Source organism: Mirounga leonina, unplaced genomic scaffold, assembly GCF_011800145.1.
Source record: "Mirounga leonina isolate KUSES-001 unplaced genomic scaffold, KU_Mleo_1.0 Mir_150, whole genome shotgun sequence".
Lineage (NCBI taxonomy): Eukaryota > Metazoa > Chordata > Mammalia > Carnivora > Phocidae > Mirounga > Mirounga leonina.
Window position 1 is genome coordinate 26,240,420 of NW_023270374.1, and position 22,459 is coordinate 26,262,878.

Here is a 22,459-nt window from a genome sequence, read left to right on the forward strand (position 1 = left end):
TTAGATATGACACCTAAAGCACAATCTGTGAAAGACAAAACTTAGAAATTGGGCTTTATTAAAATGCACTATGTGATACTGTGATTTTATAATAAAAAACGTATACCTGGTTTTTAATCCTGTTCCTGACACAGAGCTCCTAAAACTCTTGGAATTTCCTAAGTGATGAGAGTGATAAAGGTGTCTTTTGTTGTGTTAATGAGGTGACTTTTAGAAGATTTTTTTTTTTAAGATTTTATGTATTTATTTGACAGAGACTGCGAGAGAGGGAACACAAACGGAGAGAGGGAGAGGGAGAAGTAGGCTTCCTGCTGAGCAGACGCTTCATGACTGAGCCACCCAGGCGCCCCTAGAAGATGTCTTAAGGATAGAAGCGGGTTGCCATTGGAGCTAACCATGTGATTAGAGATTGGAACTTTCAGTCCCACCCCCACAATGAGGAGAAGGCTGAAGATCTGAGTTCAGTTGATAATGATCAGTGATTTAATCAGCCACACCTGTGTAACAGAGCCTCCGTAAAAATCTGAAAGGTCAGGGTTCAGAGAGCTTCCAGGTTGGTGAATACAGGAAGATTTGGGGAGAGTGGTGCACTGGCTGAGGACCTGGAAGCTTCACACCTTTTCCCCATACCTTCCCCTATGCATCTCCTTCATCTGGCTGTTAGTGATACCCTTTTATAATAAACTGGTAACCTAGGAATCAGTGAACCACTCTTAACAAATTAATCAGACCCAAGGTGGTAATCATTAGAACCTCCAATCTGTAGCTGGTTAGTCAGCACAAGGCATCCTGGACTTGGTTGGGACTAGCATCTGAAGTGGGGTGGGGGAGCTTGTAGGACTGATCACTTAACCTGTGGGATCTGATGCTATCTCTGGGTGGATACTGTTAGAATTAAGTTGTAGGACACCTGGCTGGTGTTGGAGAATTGCTCGTTGGTGTGAGGAAACCACCCCCATCCCCCACGTACACCCACATTTTGGAACCTTTACACTGTTAAGAGAATGAAAGGAGAAGCCATAGGCTGTGAGAAAATATTTGCGAAACACAAATCTGGTAAAGGACTTGTTTCTAAAATATATAAAGAACTCTTAAAATGTAATAATGTGAAAACAAGTAAAAAGTGAGCAAAGGATCTGAAGAGATACCCTACCAAACAACATACATAGATTCCAAATAAGCATATGAAAAGATGTTCAACATCATGTCATGGGAATTGCAAATTAAACCATCAGTGAAATGTCACGGCACATCTGTTAGATTGGCAAAATTTTGAAAAGCTAATAATACCATATGCTGGTGAAGATAGAGAACAATAGGAATTCTTTTTTTAAAAAAAACATTTATTTATTAGAGTGAGAGCGAGCATGAGCTGGTGGAAAGGGGAGCAGAGAGAGAGAGGCAGAAGCAGACTCCCCATTAAGCAGGAAGTCCGACCTGGGGCTCATTTCCAGGACCCCGAGATCACTACCTGAGTTTAGGTACACTTAATTGACTGAGCCACCTAGCTGCCTAGGAATTCTCCTTCAATCCTAGTAGGAATGCAAAATAGTACCACTATTTTGGAATACCATTTGGCAGTTTCTTACAGGGTTAAAACATAGGCTTACCATTATCCAGCAGTTGTATACCTATTTACTCAATTGAATTGAAAACTTAAGTTAATAACCTGTATGTGAATATTTATAGCAGCTTTTTTCATAATTGCCCCAAACTGGAAGCAAGCAAGATGTCCTTTAATAGGGGAATGGATGAACTGTGGTACAAACACACAATGGAATATTATTCAGCAATTTAAAAAAAAAGTTGTCAAGCCATGAAAAGGTATGGAGGAACCTTTGGTAATATTGCTAAGTAGAAGAAGGCAATCTGAAAAAGCCACAAATTGTATGATTCCACCTACCTGATGTTCTGGAAGAGGCAAAACTTTTTAAGATGTTATTTTTAAGTAATCTCTACACCTAGTGTGGGGCTCAAATTTACAACCCTGAGATCAAGAGTCTCTATCGACTGCTCGAGCATGCTCTACGGACTGAGCCAGCCAGGCACCCCTGGACTTATTTACTTACTTGCTTTATTTATTTTTATTTTTTAAAATTTTATTAATTTTTTTAAAGATTTTATTTTTAAGTAATCTCTATACCCAATGTGGGCTCAAACTCACAACCCCAAGATCGAGAGTCACATACTCCACTGACTGAGCAGCCAGGTGCCCCTGGGACTTTTTTTTTAAATTGAAGTATAGTTAACACACAATGTTACATTATTTTCAGGTATACAACATAGTGATTTGACAGCTCTATATGTTATAATACACGCCACAAGTGTAGGTGCCATCTGTCACCATACATCACTATTACAACACCATTGATGTGTTCCCTATGCTGTACCTTTCATCCCTGTGACTTACTCATTTCATAAGTGAAAGTCTGTACTTCCCACTTTCTTTGCCCATTTTGCCTGTCTGCTTACCCCCTCCCCTCTGGCAACCACCGGTTTGTTCTCTGTATTTATGGGTCTGCCTCTGCTTATTTTGTTTGTTCCTTTGTTTTGTGTTTTATATTCCACATATAAGTGAAAGCATATGGTATTTGTCTTTCTCTGACTTATTTCACTTAGCATAATACCCTCTAGGACCATCCATGCTCTTACAAATGGCAAGATCCTATTTTTTTTTTTTTTATGGCTAATACTCCATTATATATATATATATACACACCACATTTTTATCCATTCATCTACTGATGGGCATTTAGGTTGCTTCCATATTTTATCTGTTATAAATAATGCTGCAGTAAAAATAAGGTGCACGTGTATTTTCGAATTAATGTATTCAGTTTTCTTGATAAATACCCAGTGGTGGAATTATTGGATCATATGGTATTTCTATTTTTAATTTTTTTAGGAACCTCCATACTGTTTTCCACAGTGGCTGTACCAATTTACATTCTTACTAACAGTGCACAAGGGTCCCTTTTCTCAACATTCTTGCCAATACTTGTTATTTCTTGTATTTTTGATACTAGGTATTGTGACAGGTGAAATTGTGGACTTAAAAAAAAACTTCCAGAATATTCCAGGCACTGATTAACAAGGTAGAGAAGGTGCCTACTTTTGTGGACTTTAGAGTCAATAAACCAGAAAATTTTCAGTGATGTCATAGAAAGTGATAGGATGGCTACTTTAGATTGGGTAAGTCCAGACCTCTCTGACGAGGTGATATTTAACTTGAAGCCTGAATACAAGATGTTAGCTTTTTTTTTTTTTTTTAAGATTTATTTATTTATTTGAGAGAGAGATCAAGGGAGAGAGCATGTGTACATGAGCTGGAGGACGGGCAGAGGGAGAATCCTCAAGCAGACTCCCCCTGAGCCATGTGGGGCTTGATGCCAGGACCCCGAGATCATTACCTGAGCGGAAATCAAGAGCAGAATGTTTAACCAACTGAGCCACTCGGGTGCCTCTATTTAAAGATAGAGGAAAAAGCAGAGGGAGCAGTTCGGTACAAAGGCTGGAATGACCTAGTGTGTTTGAGAATTAGAAAGAAAGCTAGATGTTTAATGGGTAAGGGGGAGAATGATATGAGGTAAGGTCAGAGAGTCAGTCATGGGTGGAATGGAGTCAGGCATCTGTAAGCCAGGGGAAGGAGTTTGGATTCTCTTTTAACTAAGATAAGAGGTTACTGAATGTTTAAGCAGAGTAGAATATGATCTAACTTTTTTTTTTTTAAAGATTTATTTGCGAGCGAAAATACGAGCAGAGGAGAGGGGTAGAGGAAGAGGGAGAAGCTAGACACCAGGTAGAAACAGGGAGACCTGTTCATACTTGGAGTACCTTAGGAGGGAGGCATAATCCATGAAAAAAAAGTCAGGCTGTCAGTGGCCACTATGAACAGATTGATGGTAGAGTTGGTGAGAAATGGTTGGATTCTGGATATATTTTGCAAATAGAGACTGTTGAATTGCTGGCAAGTTAGGAAGGGAAATAAAAAACAAAGGCAGGATGACTCCAGGTTTTTAGCCTGAGCATCTGAAAGGATGGAGTTGTTATCAGGAGTTCACTTTGATGTGTGAAGTTTGTGGGGGGTGGGGCGGTCTTTTAGATACCCAAGGGAACTTGTTTGGAGTTTAGGAATGACATCTGGGATAGAAATATAAAGTTGGACTCACTGGTATATAGCTGACATTTAAAGCCATAACACTGGATGATATCCTTGAGGAAGTGAGTGTAGAGAGGTAAGAGGGAACCAAGAACTGAGCCCTAGGGCACTCCAACATTAAGAGAGGGGAGAAAACAGGAGGGATTGTCAAAGGAGCCTAAGAACAATCAGTGAGGTAGGACGTAAACCTAGAGAATGTGTCTTGGGAGCTCCAGGGAAGAATGTAAACCATGGAAGAAGGAATGATAAGCAATGTCATTTTGTTGATAGGTTAGGCAGGATGAATACTAGAATTGAAAATTTTATTTAGCAATGCTAAGGCCACTATTATTGTGTGGTCTTCAGTGAGACATGGAAATAGCCTGGTTAGCGCTATACATGTTTTTTATATGGGATCTTTTGATGTTTACAGTGTCTCCTTTTCCATGCTCAGATTTGCCGTCCTGTTGGTGTGGTATGTCTGGCAGTGGATCACAGCTTGGTTCAATGGGTAGCCTGACCATGAAATCACAACTTCAGATCACTGGTAAGTCTTAAAAAGATCTACTGCTATACTTTTTTCCCCCAAGATAAAAATAATCTTAAGAAAATCTTCAGTGGCTCTTTTATATCAGGTGTTGAATTAGTATTTGCTTAATGAATGAATGAACAGAATGTTCAGTTGTATAAAAATTATGCTTTTATTTTGGGATATTCTTGGGTATTTTGCAGGTTTTGTTTTTTCTCTCCTATTAAATACTGGTGTCTGGGCAGTTGCTATTGTTTTTTGTTTTGTATTGACAGCATTGAGAGGTAATTCACATACCACACAGTTTACTCATATAGAGGGTTGCTGATCCTTAGTATGTTCACAGTGTTGAATAACTGCCACCACAGTCAATTTTAGAAACCTCTACCCATTACTGGAGGACTTCCCATGTCTCCTAGCCACCCTCAGCCCTAGGCAACCACTAATCTACTTCCTGTCTGTAGATTTGTCTATTCTGGATCTCTCATATAAATGGAATCATAAAATGTATGGGTTTTTGTTTCTTTTCCACTTAGCATGTTTTCAAGGTTCATCTGTATTGTAGCATGCATTAGTATTTCATTTCTTTTTATTGCCAAGTAATATTGTAAGTATGAACATACTACATTTTATTTATCCATTTATCAGTTGATATATGTTTGGGTTGTTTCTATTCTTTAGCTATTATGAATAATGCTATGAACATTTGTGTACAAGTTTTTGTGAAGGTTTGTCATTTCAGTTCTCTTGAGTATATACCTAGGAGTAGAGTCACTGGGTCATATAGTATGTATGTTTCACTTTGTGAGGAATAATTCCAAATTATTTTTCAAAGCATCTGCACCATTTGTATTCCCATCAGCCATGTATGAGGGTTCCAATTTCTCCACATCCTTGTCAATGCTTGTTACCTGTCTTTTTGATTATAGACATCCTGGTGGGTATGAAGTGGTAATGTTACTGTGGGTTTGATTTGCATTTCTCTGGTGGTTATTGATGTTGAACATCTTTTCATGAGATTATTGGCCATTTGTGTATCTTTTTTGGAGAAATGTCTATTTAAATCCTTTGGTTGCTATTATTTTTTAATATATCTGTCTTTCTCTAACCATACTAACCAAGTATATCACTTTCACATTAGTATTCCTAATGTTCTAATATGCCATTTGTTATGGAATGTAACAATTCCTGCTCAAAAACCTTTGGTGCTTCTATTTGGCTATAGTATAGAATTTCTGTAGCCTGCGCTAAGAGCTTTAACAGTCTGGCTCCATATGGTCTCTTTGTAGGTATTTATAGATAAATTATTTGGTGAGTCACCGGAGTTTTTTCAGACATGCATGTATCTGTATCACACAGTGAAACCTTAGTCTTTATCCTTTTAATGGCATTTATTTCTTACAGGACAATTATTCTCTGTATAGTATTTCAGCTTTTTAAAAATTTTTATTTATTTATTTTAGAGAGCTCATGAGCGAGTGAGGGGTATGGTGAGCAGAGGGGAAAGAATCTCAAGCAGACTCCAACACAGGGCTCGATCCCAGGACACTGAGTTCATGACCCAAGCTGAAACCAAGAGTTGGATGGTCAACTGACTAAGCCACCCAGCCGCCCCACTATTTTAGCTTTTATTACACCTGTCTTTATTTTTTAATTAACATTTTATTTATTTATTTGAGAGAGAGAGAGCACGAGCAGGGTAAGGGGCAGCGGGAGAAGCAGACTCCCTGTAGAGCAGGGAGCCTGATGGAGGGCTTGATCCTGGGACTCTGGGATCATGACCTGAGCTGAAGGTGGATGTTTAACCAACTGAGCCATCTAGGAGCCCCTTTATTACACCTGTCTTATATCCACCTCTGGATTATGAATATTAGGCCACAAACCATATCCTTATTATTATCTTCCTCAAAACCTAAAAGTGATTGAATTATATAAAAATAGCACTTTTGTAAGGTGACAGTATCTTAGAACTTATTTTGGGGGATTCCTTCACTAGTCTCTTTCCTTAGCACTGTCTGATTCTCAGTGAAAGATACTAATATTTCTTTGTTAAGCAAGATTCTGATTGTTTTCCCCTGCTCCCCATCCTGAAGCTAGCCTGAGTAGCTGATTTAAATTGAGCCAGCTTCTTAATTACTTTTCTTTTTTTGAAAAGTTAATGTTGAAACCTTGGATTGGAATGATCTTTAAAAAAAAATCTTTACCTTTTCAGGTTACATAAGTAATACACATGTTTTTTATTTTTAAAAACTCGGTAAAATAATAGGGGTCTTATTTATCATCTTAGTCCTTAGAGATGATACTGTTATTCCTTTAGGTTTCAGTTATATTCCTTTTGACTTTTTTCTTTGCATACTGTTTATCATATTTGCTATCATTATTATAGTAGGAAGAACATTTAATAAATGCCTGAATGCACCTCAAGAAGACAAAATTCTTGCCATTTATAAGATTTTAATCTTGGTTCTACATTTTCTGAGAATGCACAAATACAAGGCAAAAACAATTTAATAAAAACAAACATGAAGAGGGCGCCTAGGTGGCTCAGTTGTTTAGCGTCTGCCTTCGGCTCAGGTCATGATCTCAGGGTCCTGGGATCGAGCCCCACATTGAGCTCCCTGCTCCATGGGAAGCCTGCTTCCCCCTTTTGCACTCCCCCTGCTTGTGTTCCCTCTCTCTCTGTGTCTCTCTCTGTCAAGTAAATAAATAAAATCTTAAAAAAAACAAAACATGAAGAATGGATAAAAATTATATATTTGGCAAATACATCATTAGATATGAGACAAATAGAGAGCATAAGATTATAAAGAGTAATGTGCCAAGTTGAATAAATCAACTGTTCTTCATAAGTCATTGTTTAGTTCTTTGCTTTTGATGCTAGAAACCTCAGAACTAAGTTTTTTGCACAAATCCCTTTAATGACATTGTATTTTTTTCTGTTAATGGATCAGTTATAGTATTGTTGTTTTCTTTTTTTTTTTTTTTTTGTAAGCTGCCTCAACATTTTTCTAGAATCAAGGAGGGCATAAATATTCAAGTGTAAAAAATAAATGCCATGGCATATGGTAATGGCAAGAAGAGAGAACAACTTTGGTCAGGAAAGAGAGATACCAGTATTTGACCAGAGTTGCTGTGAAAGGAGGCGGTGCTTAAAGCATCTTGCTATTTAAATGTAGGAAGTTATTTTTAAAAAATGTAGGGGAGTAGAAGGAATCTTTTTAGGAGAATATGAGCAAGAGGCACAAAGCAGGGGACGCTTGGGTGGCTCAGTCGTTAAGCGTGTGCCTTCGGCTCGGGTCATGATCCCGGGGTCCTGGGATCGAGCCCCGCATTGGGCTCCCTGCTCCGTGGGAAGCCTGCTTCTCCCTCTCCCACTCCCCCTGCTTGTGTTCCCTCTCTCGCTGTGTCTCTGTCAAATAAATAAATGAAATCTTTATTAAAAAAAAAAAAAAAGAGGCACGAAGCAGGGAAATGCACAAGACTTTGCCAGTGCCCCTAAAAGCCACTGCTGCAGAGTGGGGAGCCATGAAAATTTTATGCGAGTGGGTCATCTCCTTCAGATATGTGTCAGGGCTACAAAAAAAATCATTGCTGGAAGAGATGGGAAGTAATCAGGGCTTTTAACAAACAGTAATCAATTGTATTTGTGTTTTAGAAAGTTGGTGTGAAAGACTGATAGGAGAATTGAGTGTCAAAGTTAAAATCCTACTCTGCTTCTGCTCTAGTTTCTTGTCTTTTTATTTAAAGATTTTATTTATTTGTCAGAGAGAGCACCATCAGGGGGAGCGGCAGGCAGAGGGAGAAGCAGGCTCCTCATTGAGGAAGGGAGCCCAATGCGGGGCTCGATCCCAAGACCCTGAGATCATGACCTGAGCCAAAGACAGATGCTTAACCGACTGAGCCACCCAGGCACCCCAAATTTAAAAGAATATTGTCAGAATGAATGGCAAGAATGGTAGTATTTGTGAAAGATCATCGATGTTTATGTAAAAATTTAATTTATGGGTAGAATGGAAGTGTTAACATTGTTATGAGGAGGATAACTGGTGGATCACATATTTAAAATTTTCTTTACCTCTTTGTCCTTTATCCTTCACATCCCTGTCCGTCATCAGAATCTGCTGATTTTGACAATTGGAGTTTTTGGGTCCTCTTTTTCTCTAATTGAATGGCCTGGTCCCTTACCTTGGACATAAGTCTGTTTTCTTATGTCCTTCCCTGTCTTTAGACATTTCCTGTTTGATTATGTTTTACACATAACCTCAGCTATTATTCTGAACTCATCTGTGTTTTTTATTTCATGCTTGCTGTGTGCTAGCATTATACTATGTGGCAAAATAAGTAACTTTGGTATTTCCTAGAACTTTCTTTGCCTCAATCTTTACTTAGAACTGATCATTTGAAGAGGAGAAACCATTTTGATTTTATTACTAATTGGAATTAAATAATATTGTACTTTCCCAAATCTACTAGAAGACTGTAATCTCTGGATACTAGGAACGCCCTTTTTACTTAAATTTAAAGTTCAGAGTTTATATAAAATTCTATCTAGCCAACACATAGTTCTGCCACAGAGGCCTCTTGTGGCCTGTCGTAACTCTGACCACAAAGCTAGCCCTTGCTTAACTGGTTTTATTTCTTAACAGTTCATACTGCTAATTTACCGGGTCTCCGCACCCTTACTTGTTTTACCTTGTTCACTGTAGCCTCCCAGTTCTCAAAATAGGATGGGATAAGCTAAGGATATTCACTTTAATTTCTTTATATTTAAATTGTTAGGGTGCCTGGGTGGCGCAGTTGGTTAAGTGTCCGACTCTTGGTTTCGGCTCAGGTCATGATCTCGAGCCTTGTATTGGGCTCCATGCTCAGTGGGGAGTCTGCTTGGGACTCTCTGTCCCTCTCTTTCTACCCACCCCCCCAAATAAATAAATAAATCTTTTAAAAAAATTAAATTGTCTAGGTTTTTGTACTAGAGAGTTAGGATGAGGAACCAAAGTCAGGTCAAAGCATTGACCTTCAGAAAGGATCAGAACATTAAATTTTAAAATTTTTAAAAAGTTTTTTATTTGAGTAATCTCTACATCCCATTTGGGGCTCGAACTCACAACCCCGAGATCAAGAGTCACATGCTCTTCTGATTGAGCCAGCCAGGCGCCCCAGAAGAACATTAATATATGCCATGACACTATATACTGTTACTGACATTTTTTGGTTCCCTGTTGTGGGTTTACTGTTTTTATTCTTCTAATTTACTATAGGAATTTAAATTACAGGCAGTAGTAGGTGATCTATTTTCTAATATTAGGACTATAACAAAAGTTTTATGCATTCTAAACTGAGATTTGAGCACTTAATATCTCTTGTTCAGGCTTTACAAGTGACCCTTGGGCAAACTTTTAAGTTCTTTTGAGTTTGTCTTTTTATGTTTAAAAATTAAGATGATAGTCTATCTCACAGAATAGTCTTGAGTATTGAAATGACAATGTTTACATCTAGACACATAGCAAACACTAATAGTTGGTGTTAGTTTCCTTTACCCTTTTTACTTTCCCATTTAAAGTTTCCTAAAATGGTTCTAGTGGGGTTGGATGGGATTATGTGGCAAAATAACGTTCAAAAGTTTGAATCCTTTTTTCCCCCCAAGATTTTATTTATTTGATAGAGAGTGAGCGCATGCACGCACACAAGCAGGGGGAGCTGCAGGCAGAGGAAGAGGGAGAAGCAGGCTCCCCGCCCAGCAGAGAGCCTGATGTGGGGTAGGGCTCAATCCCAAAACTCCGGGATCATGACCTGAGCCTCCGAGCCCAAGGCAGACGCTTAACTGACTGAGCCACCTAGGCGCCTCAAAAGTTTGAATCCAAAAAAATCCCTGAGGGCAGATCATTTCCTTCCTGTCGGGCCTACATTGCTTTGTTCTAGGTTTAATCAGTTTCAGAGGATCATAAGAGTCCTTGAAATACAATGGTGGGCTTTGAATAATTGTTTAGGCTCCTCCACCTTTTCTCACACCAGAAATGTATTAAAAATAAGGGGTTTGTATTTTTTCTGTGGCAATCTGTGATTGAATTTTGTTCTGTATTAAGTATTAGAGGTTTGTAGTACATATTAATCAGAGATAGGTCTGGTCCCCACTTGAATATTTTCCATTCTGAAAAAGACTTCTTAGTGTTTATATTTAGATGTCTCACATATCTCAAATTTTATACATTCAGTATAATACTCTTGATTTCTTCTTGCCCGTGCCACCCCCTCAAACTTGTTTCCCAGATCTTTTCCATCTTATTAAATGATACTGTCTTCCATCCACTTATTCATGCTGGAAACCTGAGAGTTATCCTTGCTTCTTTTCCCAACTTGCTCATGTAATCTAATCCTGTTGGTTCTCCTTAGAAAAGATTTATTCCTCCCCATATCCATGTTCACCATCCTCGTCCAAACCACTGTCATCTCTTGATTAGATGACTCTGGTAGTCTCTTAACTCCTACTTTTGTTTCCCTTTCATTTTTCCCACAGCAATAGAATGATCTTTGAGTATTAGTCTGATCATCACTGTATTCTCAGTGCCCCAGATAATACCTGATATATGTAGTAGGCACTCAGTAAATTTGTTGAATGGCACTCTTTTACTTAAAATTCCTCAGGGCTCCTTATTGCCTACTTCAGTAATATGTCTTGCAGCTCTTTTTCTTTCTTTGACAGATACTTTTTTTGGTACTGCATATTGATTTCAAATCTGTGATTGAACTTTATTATACCAAGTATTCCAAAATAATGATGAAACTCTGATTTATAGAATGTGCATACATTGTTGGAGTACTAACCCTGTAGCTGGCTTGCATACTACCAAAAAAAGGCATATAAGTGCCAAAGGACAGAAGTATGTGGTACTTGTGAAGTCAAGAGATTCATGGCTGCTACCTGGGACTGGACTTCTGGGATGCCCAGACTGTCTGTGCTTTGAACTATGTATGGAGCTTCTTGGGTAGCTGCTATACAGACTCCTCTAGCAACTCCAAGGGTCCCTTAACCTTGATAGGCACTGGCATTCTCTGTGCTTTGCTGCTAGAATAGATATCCAGGTTGTAGAATATTTCCATGGCTGTGATCACCTCCTTTATTGGGGAGCAGTGAGTTCTCATTTGTGGAAACCATGAGGTGCTCTGCTAGATTCAGATCTACTTATTACACTGTCCAAGGGGCTTGGACAAGGTTATTTTTTGGCAAAACTGACTAATTCAAGGGTGAAGATGATGGAGTCAGTATCTTTTTTTTTTTTTTTTTTTTTTGACAGAGAGAGAGAGAGCGAGAGCAGGAACACAAGCAGGGGGAGTGGGAGAGGGAGAAGCAGGCTTCCCGCCGAGCAGGGAGCCTGATGTGGGACTCGATCCCGGGACTCCGGGATCATGACCTGAGCCGAAGGCAGATGCTTAACGACTGAGCCACCCAGGCGCCCTGGAGTCAGTATCTTAAGATGCACATCGTAGGGAGCTCTTACTAATATGAGATATATGAGATGCTAAAAAATAATCCTGGTTTGTAACTCTCTTCCTCTGGTGGCTTTCTAGCATGCTTTTAGAATAAAATCCAAATTCCTTATCTGGGCTTACAAAGCTAAATGTGATCTCACCTCATTTACCATACTTCCCTGTTTGCTATAGTTTCCTCAGATATGCCAAGTTTTTTTTGCTTCTCTCTGGAATGCTCTTCCCACTTCTCTTCTCAATGGCTAACTCCCTGTCGTTTAGACGTTTGCTTAAAAGTGCTTCCTCAGAGGCCTTCCTTACTACCAAGTCATAATCTGCCATGTTAGCCTGTTTTTCAGCACATGGACTTTCTCTAACTAGGATATTATCTCCCTGGAACCAGAGCCTTTTCTATACTGTAAACTACTCTATTTACAGTTTAGAGCAGTATCTGGTACATGGTAGGCATTCAAATATTTGTTGACCAGGTTTGTTGTACTTTTTAATTGACATTAGAGTTCTGAGACTATTGATACCAACATTGGGGGTATAGTAATAGTAATTTGGGTTCATGATATGGGGGAAGTAATATGTTTATTTACTAGGTTGGAAGGAAATACAAAGGTCATGACTGAATAAAATTAGTAAATATTTTAGAGCAAAACTGCCTCTCTGAGTAAAAGTAATAATGTTCTGTGTAACCTTTATGAAATTAAATTGATTTGAAGGATGAACTAACATTTCAAATATTTAAATAGTTTCCCTTTTCTTTTGCCTAGTCATTTCAGCGAAACTTAAAGAAAATAAAAAGAATTGGTTTGGACCAAGTCCTTATGTGGAAGTCACAGTAGACGGACAGTCAAAGAAGACAGAAAAATGCAACAATACGAACAGTCCCAAATGGAAGCAACCCCTTACAGTGTAGGTTTGAAAGTATTTTCTGTAATGTGTATTTAGTTTAGTAGGTGAATAGAAATGAAGCTTTAAAAATTTCTTTGCTCCTCCTCCTCTTTCATTTTTTCTTTCTCCCCTATTCCTAGGACTCCTTTCTTTAGTCCCCTTTTTGTTTCTCTTTAGATATTTATTTTTCCAATCTCTCCTTTACCTTCTCTAGTTTAGTTGGTGATGGTATCATTATTGCTACTGAACAGTATCTGGAGAGCCCATGGTCATGGGCCTAGAAAGATTCTTAGCAGCTCTTTCCTTAATTTAGAGCTATCAGTAGCTCACTTTAGTCTTATTTATTTATTTATTTATTTAAGAGTGAGAGAGAACTCACATGGGCAGCGGGGAGGGACAGAGGGAGAGGGAGACAGAGACGCAGATTCCCTGCTGAGCGGGGAGCCTGAGACGAGGGGCTGGATCCCAGGACCCTGAGATCATGACCTGAACTGAAGGCAGATGCTTAGCTTAATCAGCTGAGCCATTCAGGTGTCCTGCTCACTTTATTTTTTAGTTTAGTTTTTAAAAATAGTTTTGTTTTTGTGTTTTTAATTACAATGCCCATACGGAACCTACACGGGTTTTCTTCCTTTTTTTAAAAGAAATTATACATTTATTCTAGAACTCTGTTTTTATACTTTACCTAGTATGGTTATATCTCTAGCTGTATACATATAGATCTAACATACCTTATATAGTTACATAATATTCCTTATTATTTATTTATTTATTTTACTAGTTTCCTGTTATCACTTGGTTTTTAATGTTGTGTTATCACACAGCATTGTATTATATATCCATGTTCCTGTGTCTGTATGTTGGTGTTTTTATCTGTGGAATGAATTCACAGAAATAGCAGATAGCTCAGTTTTTAAAACTTAGTGACAAAGCCCCATGTGTTGGTATTGTACATTCACTGAAGAGAATTATAGATTAAGTTTAATGTTTTTACTAAAATGGAAGAAAACATGATTTACCAACAAATGGATTTCAAAATAATATAGCATATTTAGTTTGGAGACTAACTATATTAAAATGTAGTTCAAAATATCATTGGTTATTACCACATCAAATAACAAAAATTGTTTTTTATTAACTAACATTTGGAATTCTTGCATTTTTTCCCCTAGAGAAATAAACGAGTGACTAAAGAAAAGTTTTGTTTTTAAATGGTGAGATAAGATATTTGAAACTATATGCTCTTCATACAATACATGCTTATGTGTATAGTATTTATTCCTAATAAATGACAAAACAAATTGGATATACCTAAATTGTTCTTTAACATGAATTTTGGATTCTAGCATCTTGATGTACTTTATGATGATTTTGAGCAAATGAGTGAAATTTAAGAAGTGTCATTCTAATGTTTCTCATCTGTATTTATTTCAACAATGTTTAGTCTTTGTTTTTAATTAATGATCTGTTAGAGATTGTCTCTAAATTTTAAATTATATGAGTAAAATTTTTTTAGAAAAGCAAATGAAATCTGTAAAAGTTCACAGCCTCCATAATGACTAGAGATGTTCAGCAGAATAATTGAGTATTGACTGAATACTCATCTAGTTTCTTCCAGCTACTGACTGTGCTCACTAGATGTGCACTTTGAGGCTCTTAAGCTGATAATGATGTGAATTCCTTAGTGGTTTAAAAGTTAAGAAAAAAGAAACTCTCCTTGTAGCCGCTTATGATAGTGCTCTTGTTGAGCCCAGATGTTGGGGGGAACACATAGCTCAAGTTTTGAATTTTTAAGTTGCAACAAATTGGTCTGCAATTTTAACATGGCTTCCATTGCAGGCATTCTCTCTAGAATTGAATTGAAATAATTTAGGTAAGACCATCTTTGACAGTATACTTTATCCTCTCTCAAATTGAAGTAAAAGTAATCATTTCTTTTATTCTGTCCCCATTATGATTTACCAGACACCTAATGGAGAAGTGTTTTCTTGATCTGTATTATATGTTCTTCTGAACATAACATCTGAGAATTTTTTTTTTTTTTAAGATTTTATTTATTTGAGAGAGAGAGAGTGAGAGAGAGAGCACATGAGAGAGGGGAGGGTCAGAGGGAGAAGCAGACTCCCTGCTGAGCAGGGAACCCGATGTGGGACTCGATCCTGGGACTCCAGGATCATGACCTGAGCCGAAGGCAGTCACTTAACCAACTGAGCCACCCAGGCGTCCCATAACATCTGAGAATTTTAAAGAGAAAGAATACATTCTCCTTCCCCATCCCCCAGAGGAGGCAGTGTTAAGATGAAAATTTTTTAGTTTGTTTAAACTGTTAAAATGGTGGTGGAGGGGCCCCTGGGTGGCTCAGTTGTTAAGCATCTGCCTTTGGCTCAGGTCATGGTCCCAGGGTCCTGGGATCGAGCCCCACATCAGGCTCCTTGCTCGGCAAGGAGCCTGCTTCTCCCTCTCCACTCCCCCTGCTTGTGTTCCCTCTCTCTCTGTGTGTCTCTCTGTCAAATAAATAAATAAAATCTTAAAATAAAATAAAATGGTGGTGGAAATATGATGATGAGGGGAATAGGCATAGGTAGACTTCTGAGAAAGTGTTTATTTGTCCCCCTCCAGATTTGATTACCTTTTAGAAGGACTGAGCCACCTAGGTGCACCCAGATAGTATTCTTTATTGGCATTTGGCAAGGTGTGAGTGAGTCTATATTTGACAGTTATCATGGACGCTTTCCTTTTAGCAGTGTGAAACTTGGGGTATCTAACATAATCCTCAAATCATGTAGCAGACTGAAGAACTTTTTTGTTTTTTTCCCCAAGACTGAGGAACTTTTCAATACAAATTTTAATACCAGACCTTTGTTCAAATTACAGCCTGCCACTGACTAGTTAGCTGTGCGATGCTGGGCATTTGCTTAACTTCTCTGAAGAATAGCAGTTTCTATATCTGAAGATGGGGGTGGTAATTCCCATCTCTTGGGGTTGCTGTGAAGATTAAATGATATAACCTCAGGCTTACTATACTACCTGACCTAAAATAAGAATTTAATTTATAAATTAACTTTTTTATAAAGGTAAATTAACTTTTTACTAAAGTAAAACTAGATTTCTAACAGTTTGTAGCATGATAAGCAGTTTTACTTTTATTGATGATACATGCATGAAGTTGCCCCTGTAGTTCAACTACAAATGAAAATGATGATGTAAGCATGTAACATTCAGATGTTTTCCATAAGATTATAGAAAATGGGCAATATTGGTTGTACAGTAAGCTATAAGGTCTACAGTTAAAAGATTTAGACATTAAAATTTAATTGTAATTTATTTAGGGTCCCGTTGTGGTATTTTAATGAAAATAATACGTATTTTTTACCTTTCTTTACTTTTAGTATCGTCACCCCTGTGAGTAAATTACATTTTCGTGTGTGGAGTCACCAGACACTGAAATCTGATGTTTTGTTGGGAACTGCTGCATTAGATATCTTTGAAACCTTAAAGTCAAACAACATGAAACGTATGTATATAAAAGTAACAGAAATTGTGCTAGGCTATTTGTTTTTCTATATAAAATTCATGTGTAAAAGATATAGAATGACTATGTTCACTATTTGTTTTTAAATTTACTTGGTTATAGTATTAATAAGGAGAAGAATCTTGAACTATTAAAGCATTCTGAGTAACCTTGTTTTAGCCATTCATTTTGACCCAATATTTTTAATAAATTTAATAAATAGGTACTTATTAAAATACAACATGCTCAATTATGGAAAACTAAAAAATATAGAGCAGAGGTGAAGCAAAAATGTAACCCCATTTCAGAGACAAATAGGGTTAATATTTTGGCAGATTTTCTTTTCAAATACTTATTTTTAAAATTTCCTAATTTAAGTGGCTGTGGGTTTTTTTAAGTGTGTGTATATATAACATATAGATATAATAAGCTTGAAACATGTTTGTTTTGATTAATATCATGATTTTAAAACATGGATATTTTGGGGGCATCTGGGTGGCTCAGTCGTTAAATGTCTGCCTTCAGCTCAGGTCATGATCCCAGGGTCCTGGGATCGAGCCCCGCATCGGGCTCCCTGCTTCGCGGGAAGGCTGCTTCTCCCTCTCCCTGTCTCTCTCACCGTACTTGTGTTCCCTCTCTCACTGTGTCTCTCTTTGTCAAATAAATAAATAAAATCTTTTAAAAAAAATTAAACATAGATATTTTTCTACCCCTTGACTATCTAAAACATACTTCCTAAATCTCATTTAAGATTTAAGAGATATAATCCATTCTTTTTTTTTTTTTTTAAAGTAAGTTCCACGCCCAGCATGGAGCCCATCACAGGGCTTGAATTCAGGACCCTGAGCTTAAGACCTTAGCCGAGATCAAGAGTTGAAAGCTTGACCAACTGAGCAACTCAGGTGCTCCTCAGATATAATCCATTCTTTTTTTTTATAATTTTTTTTTTTTAAGATTTTATTTATTTATTTGCGAGAGAGAGAATGAGAGAGAACACATGAGAAGGGGATAGGGTCAGAGGGCAAAGCAGACTCCCCGCCGAGCAGGGAGCCTGATGCAGGACTCGATCCAGGGGCTCCAGGATCATGACCTGAGCCGAAGGCAGTCGCTTAACCAACTGAGCCACCCAGGCCCCCTAATCCATTCTTAAGTTACATGTTTTCACTCAATAAAATTCAGGCATATGTTGCTGAATAATCCTGCTGGTGTATTTTATGCAAGGATGGAATGAATATAACAAATGAGATGATTGAGCTAGTTAGTTTTTTACATTATGGATATTAAGCATTAGCAAATTTTGTTCTATTTTTTAAATGTTTTGTGTCAAAAGGCCTCAATGAAGTATACTAAAAAATTATAAACACATAAATACTGTTTTTCTGACATTGTTTTTAAGACTTAAGATGACTTAAAGAAAAAAAAGTGACCATTTTGTTCTGTAATTATATTCTTTTACAGTTGAGGAAGTAGTTATGACTTTACAGCTTGTAGGTGACAAAGAGCCAACAGAGACAATAGGAGACTTGTCAGTTTGTCTTGATGGGCTGCAGTTAGAGTCTGAAGTTGTTACCAATGGTGAAACTACAGGTTCAGAAAGTAAGTAATCACTTTTTGTATAGGCTCTTTAATGATTCTTCTTAATAGTAGCCACCAAAGAATGCTGATGTAATTACTGCTATTCTTTTTCATCTTAAAGAAATTATTTCCTTTTTAAAAAGAGACATTGATAATTTTAATCATTTTCCTTTTAGTGCATTGTTTCTGTGAATAAAACATTTTTCTATAAGTTGAAAAGCTAGCCACATAAAAGTTGCATCAGAGCTGACTGTGTAATGAATTGATTCATAAAGTATTTATTTGGTAGGCCAGTGATGAGAGTTAATGTGGCTTATGATGCCACATCCTCTCCGGTGTCAATGGCAGACATAGTTTGCCTGTAGCAGTGTCTGGTTGAGTTTAAATTTGACTTGAAATCCTGCTTAGTACTTGGTAATCCTATTTAGTACTGTACCAGACTGCCAATACAAGCTGAAGTCCATTTGCCATCCTTTGCCATTTCTGTAGTTTACATTTATAAAGGTGTCTTTGTGTTACAATAATAACAAAATCAATTCATTATATGTATGCCAATATATCTTACAGTTTATGATTAATAGTTTATGTTAAAGGGAATAATAAACATGAAACATGAACTGTAGTTGAAAGAAGTTTGACACCTGAATTAGTGCCTGTATAGCTAGCATGCTTGATAAAACTACTTAGTGGATTCCTTTTAGATACTTCATCACTTACTAATGTGCTAAGTGTATTTTCACTTGAAATGTAGATTTCAAGAGAAACTTAGAGGCCCCAAGACAAAGAGCAGATTAATGGTTTCCTCTGATTAGTCTGACGAAGTTTTTGTTTATTTAGAAACTGCATTATTTAGAAACATTTAGTTGTCAGGTGTTATTATTCTGTTTCTGCTTTGGAAGACTTCCTACTTCTTTAACTTATGACTTTTTTTTTTTTTTTTTAAGATTTTATTTATTCATTTGAGACAGAGAGATAGAGAAAGAGCATGAGCAGGGGAATAGGGACAGAGGGAGAGAGAGAAGCAGACTCCCTGCCGAGCAGGGAGCCCGATGTGGGGCTTGATCCCAGGACCCCAGGACCGTGACCTGAGCTGAAGGCAGATGCTTAACCATCTGAGCCACCCAGGCGCCCCAACTTAACCTCTTTTTTAATAGCAGGACCGTCAAGATAGTCCCAGTGTATCTTCCAGATTGGTTCTTTGAGGTTAATGAGGGTGGAGAGAAATTTCTGGAATGGTCATACTGTACTACTTCAGAGTTGATGAGTTCATTTTAATTGACTGCCATTCACAGGAACTTTGAATGGTCAAATTTTTCTATAAATCAGAATTCTGGAAGATAATATATAAGTTAAATTTCATTGTTAAATTGTTCTAAACTCAGTATTTATAGCTTCCCAAGTTTTTTACACCCTACAAGTTGAAACTATTACTAATGCATAATATTTGATAATTAACAAATCATGTTAGTCTTCATTTTTCAGAGTAGAATCTAAACTGCATATTTATACTTAAGACTTTACTGTTTATTGCCCACAGAAGTGAACATTTCTGTGTCACCAATTTTCCACTCAGGTAGGAAAATAATTGATAGAATTTAACCTGATACTTTGAAGTAGAAAGAGGTTTTTAACAGGAAAGTCACAGTGGTTGCCAGATAAAATAGCTGCCATTTTTTGAATGCTTGCCATGTGCCAACCACTATGTTGGTGTGTTTACATATACACTCATTTAACCATCATAGATTTGTAAGGCAAAACCTATATTTTGCATTTAAGGTAAGTGAGGTTCTGATAATTCAAATAGTAAGTCCAATATCATACCAACTGCTATGATGCAGAGTCAAGACTGAGACACAAATGTTTATTGATGTTTCCTATTCTTTCCAGTATATTATTGGTTTCACTCTTAAAAACCTAGAAACTTTGAATCAAATCATGAGTTGTAAGCAAACAAAATCCAGTTGAATGCACAAGCATGTGTGGTGGGAACTACACTTGTATTGTTCTTTGGTTCCATTTCTGTAACTTTAACTACAGGCTAGAAATGAAAATTAGAGTTTAGTACGAAAATTGAATTTCTAGCACCTGCAGTTACTTGGTTGGATAAGAACTGGGGGGCATGAAGGAGATTGCTTTTGTATTCCAATAATTTTCTATTGTTAAAGATTTTTAGATGTTTTTTCCCTAAGGATGTTAGTCAGAAGTTTGTTTTCTTGTTTTGTTTTGTTTATTTTTATTTTTTTTAAGATTTTTTTATTTATTTGACGGAGAGAGACACAGCGAGAGAGGGAACACAAGCAGGGGGAGTGGGAGAGGGAGAAGCAGGCTTCCGGCTGAGCAGGGAGCCCGATGCAGGGCTCGATCCCAGGATTCTGGGATCATGGCCTGAGCCGAAGGCAGACGCTTAACGACTGAGCCACCCAGGTGCCCCTGTTTTGTTTTTTTTTAAAGAAAGATTTTATTTTTAAGTAATGTCTACACCCAACATGGGGCTTGAACTTACAACCCTGAGATCAAGAGTCACATGCTCTATTAACTGACTGAGTCAGCCAGGAGCCTCAGTTAGAAGTTTTTTTGTGGAAGAACACGTAGGATGGTTCCTAGAAGAAATTTGTTCTTGTAGATGTAAATATTTTTTGTTAAGTTTTAAATGATATTTATTTATTTATTTATTTAAAGATTTTATTTATTTATTTGACAGAGAGAGAGACAGCTAGGGAGGGAACACAAGCAGGGGTAGTGGGAGAGGGAGAAGCAGGCTTCCCGCGGAGCAGGGAGCCCGATGCGGGGCTTGATCCCAGGACCCTAGGATCATGACCTGAGCTGAAGGCAGACGCTTAACGACTGAGCCACCCAGGCGCCCTTAAATGATATTTATGAAAAGAAATCACTGTCTGAATTTTAGTATTGAAAGTCACCAAATAATAGCTTGCTGTATATTTAAATATACTGTGAAAGTTGGTTTTCCTGATGGGATAGTATTATCTCTTTGGGTAGTTAGAAATTTTTGGTTCATTCTTTTTTGTGGATAAATTTTCTTTCTTTTCTTTTTTTCTTAGTTTTTCAGATTTTTTTGAAGATTTATTATTTTTTTTTTATTTAGCAGGGGAGGAAGGGCAGAGGGAGAGAGAGTCTCAAGCAGGCTCCACACCGACCCCAGAGCCCCGTCTCTCGACCCTGAGATCACAACCTAAGCCAAAACCAAGAGTTGGATGCTTAATCAACTACACCACCCAGGCACCCCTGGTGGATAAATTTTCTAAAAATGGCAGTTACATAAGTAAACCTTTTTCAAGTGAAACAAAACTTACTCAGCATGTTTGTTTTTTCTTCCCACTTATCTTCAAGCTGTATTTGAAAACTAGAGAACTTTCAATCCCCACTCCACTTTCCCACCCCCTGCCCTGGCTCAGCAAACAAGTTTAATATGCAAATGAGTGTTAGTTGTAGTTGTTGCATTTTCTTTGATATTCTTTCTTATTTCTCTGGTTTAGAAAATAACTTCATAATTTGCTCTGGTGTTTTCCTCTACTTAAGTACAGAGTTAATAGGTCTTTATGCATCTCTGGGAAGAATCCTTTAGTTAGATAGACTTACTGTTTTAGCACTCAGATCTAAATTAACTCAACAAATTGAGTGTGGGCAGTTGTTCATATCTGCAAGTACTTCCCATTCATCCTTGGGTTGTCATGGTAGATTATTAATTTAACACCTGTCTTCCCAAATATACCCCTGAAAAGTATTACTGTCAAAGACATTATTTTTCCTAAAGACAAATAAAAATCTATTTTACTTCTAAATTCATGATTATAAATAAGGAGCATACTCTTGTAAAGATCTTTATTCTTTACCATGTATACTCGATGTATTTAAAATTATTTTAGGGGTAGGTTTTTCACACATGCGACCTTTGGTTCTTTTTTTTTTTTTTTAAGATTTTATTTATTTATTTGACAGAGAGAGACACAACGAGAGGGAACACAAGCAGGGGGAGTGGGAGAGGGAACAGCAGGCTTCCTGCTGAGCAGGGAGCCGGATGCAGGGCTCGAACCCAGGACCCTGGGATCATGACCTGAGCCAAAGGCAGACGCTTAACCGACTGAGCCACCCAGGCGCCCTGACCTTTGCTTCTTATTGTGTTCCATTCCATTTTGACTTTATCTTACTTTCTTGTGTTAGACTCTAGTTTTTTTTTGTGGTTCCTTTTAATTTTAATATAAATAGCGATTTTTATATGAATATATCTATAATGTTTTCTTATCAGTATAATAAATTCTAAGAAACTAGCTTAAATTTTTTGCTTTCCCAAATATTATTTGAAATTACTAGATCTCAGTGGGGT

The 22,459-nt window shown here is 37.4% G+C and overlaps 1 protein-coding gene across 4 annotated transcripts in view; it reads left to right on the forward strand.

Annotated features, from left to right (window-relative positions):
* ITCH (itchy E3 ubiquitin protein ligase) overlaps positions 1-22,459 on the forward strand; it is a 121,088-nt gene that overhangs the window by 32,616 nt on the left and 66,013 nt on the right. For all 4 annotated transcript variants that reach the window (XM_035006145.1, XM_035006143.1, XM_035006146.1 and 1 more), the window contains 4 exons: positions 4,593-4,685; positions 12,911-13,052; positions 16,421-16,545; positions 18,001-18,138. In XM_035006145.1, coding sequence (XP_034862036.1) covers positions 4,616-4,685; positions 12,911-13,052; positions 16,421-16,545; positions 18,001-18,138 — 475 coding nt within the window. In that variant the 5' untranslated portion in view covers positions 4,593-4,615. The remainder of the gene's footprint in view (positions 1-4,592; positions 4,686-12,910; positions 13,053-16,420; positions 16,546-18,000; positions 18,139-22,459) is intronic.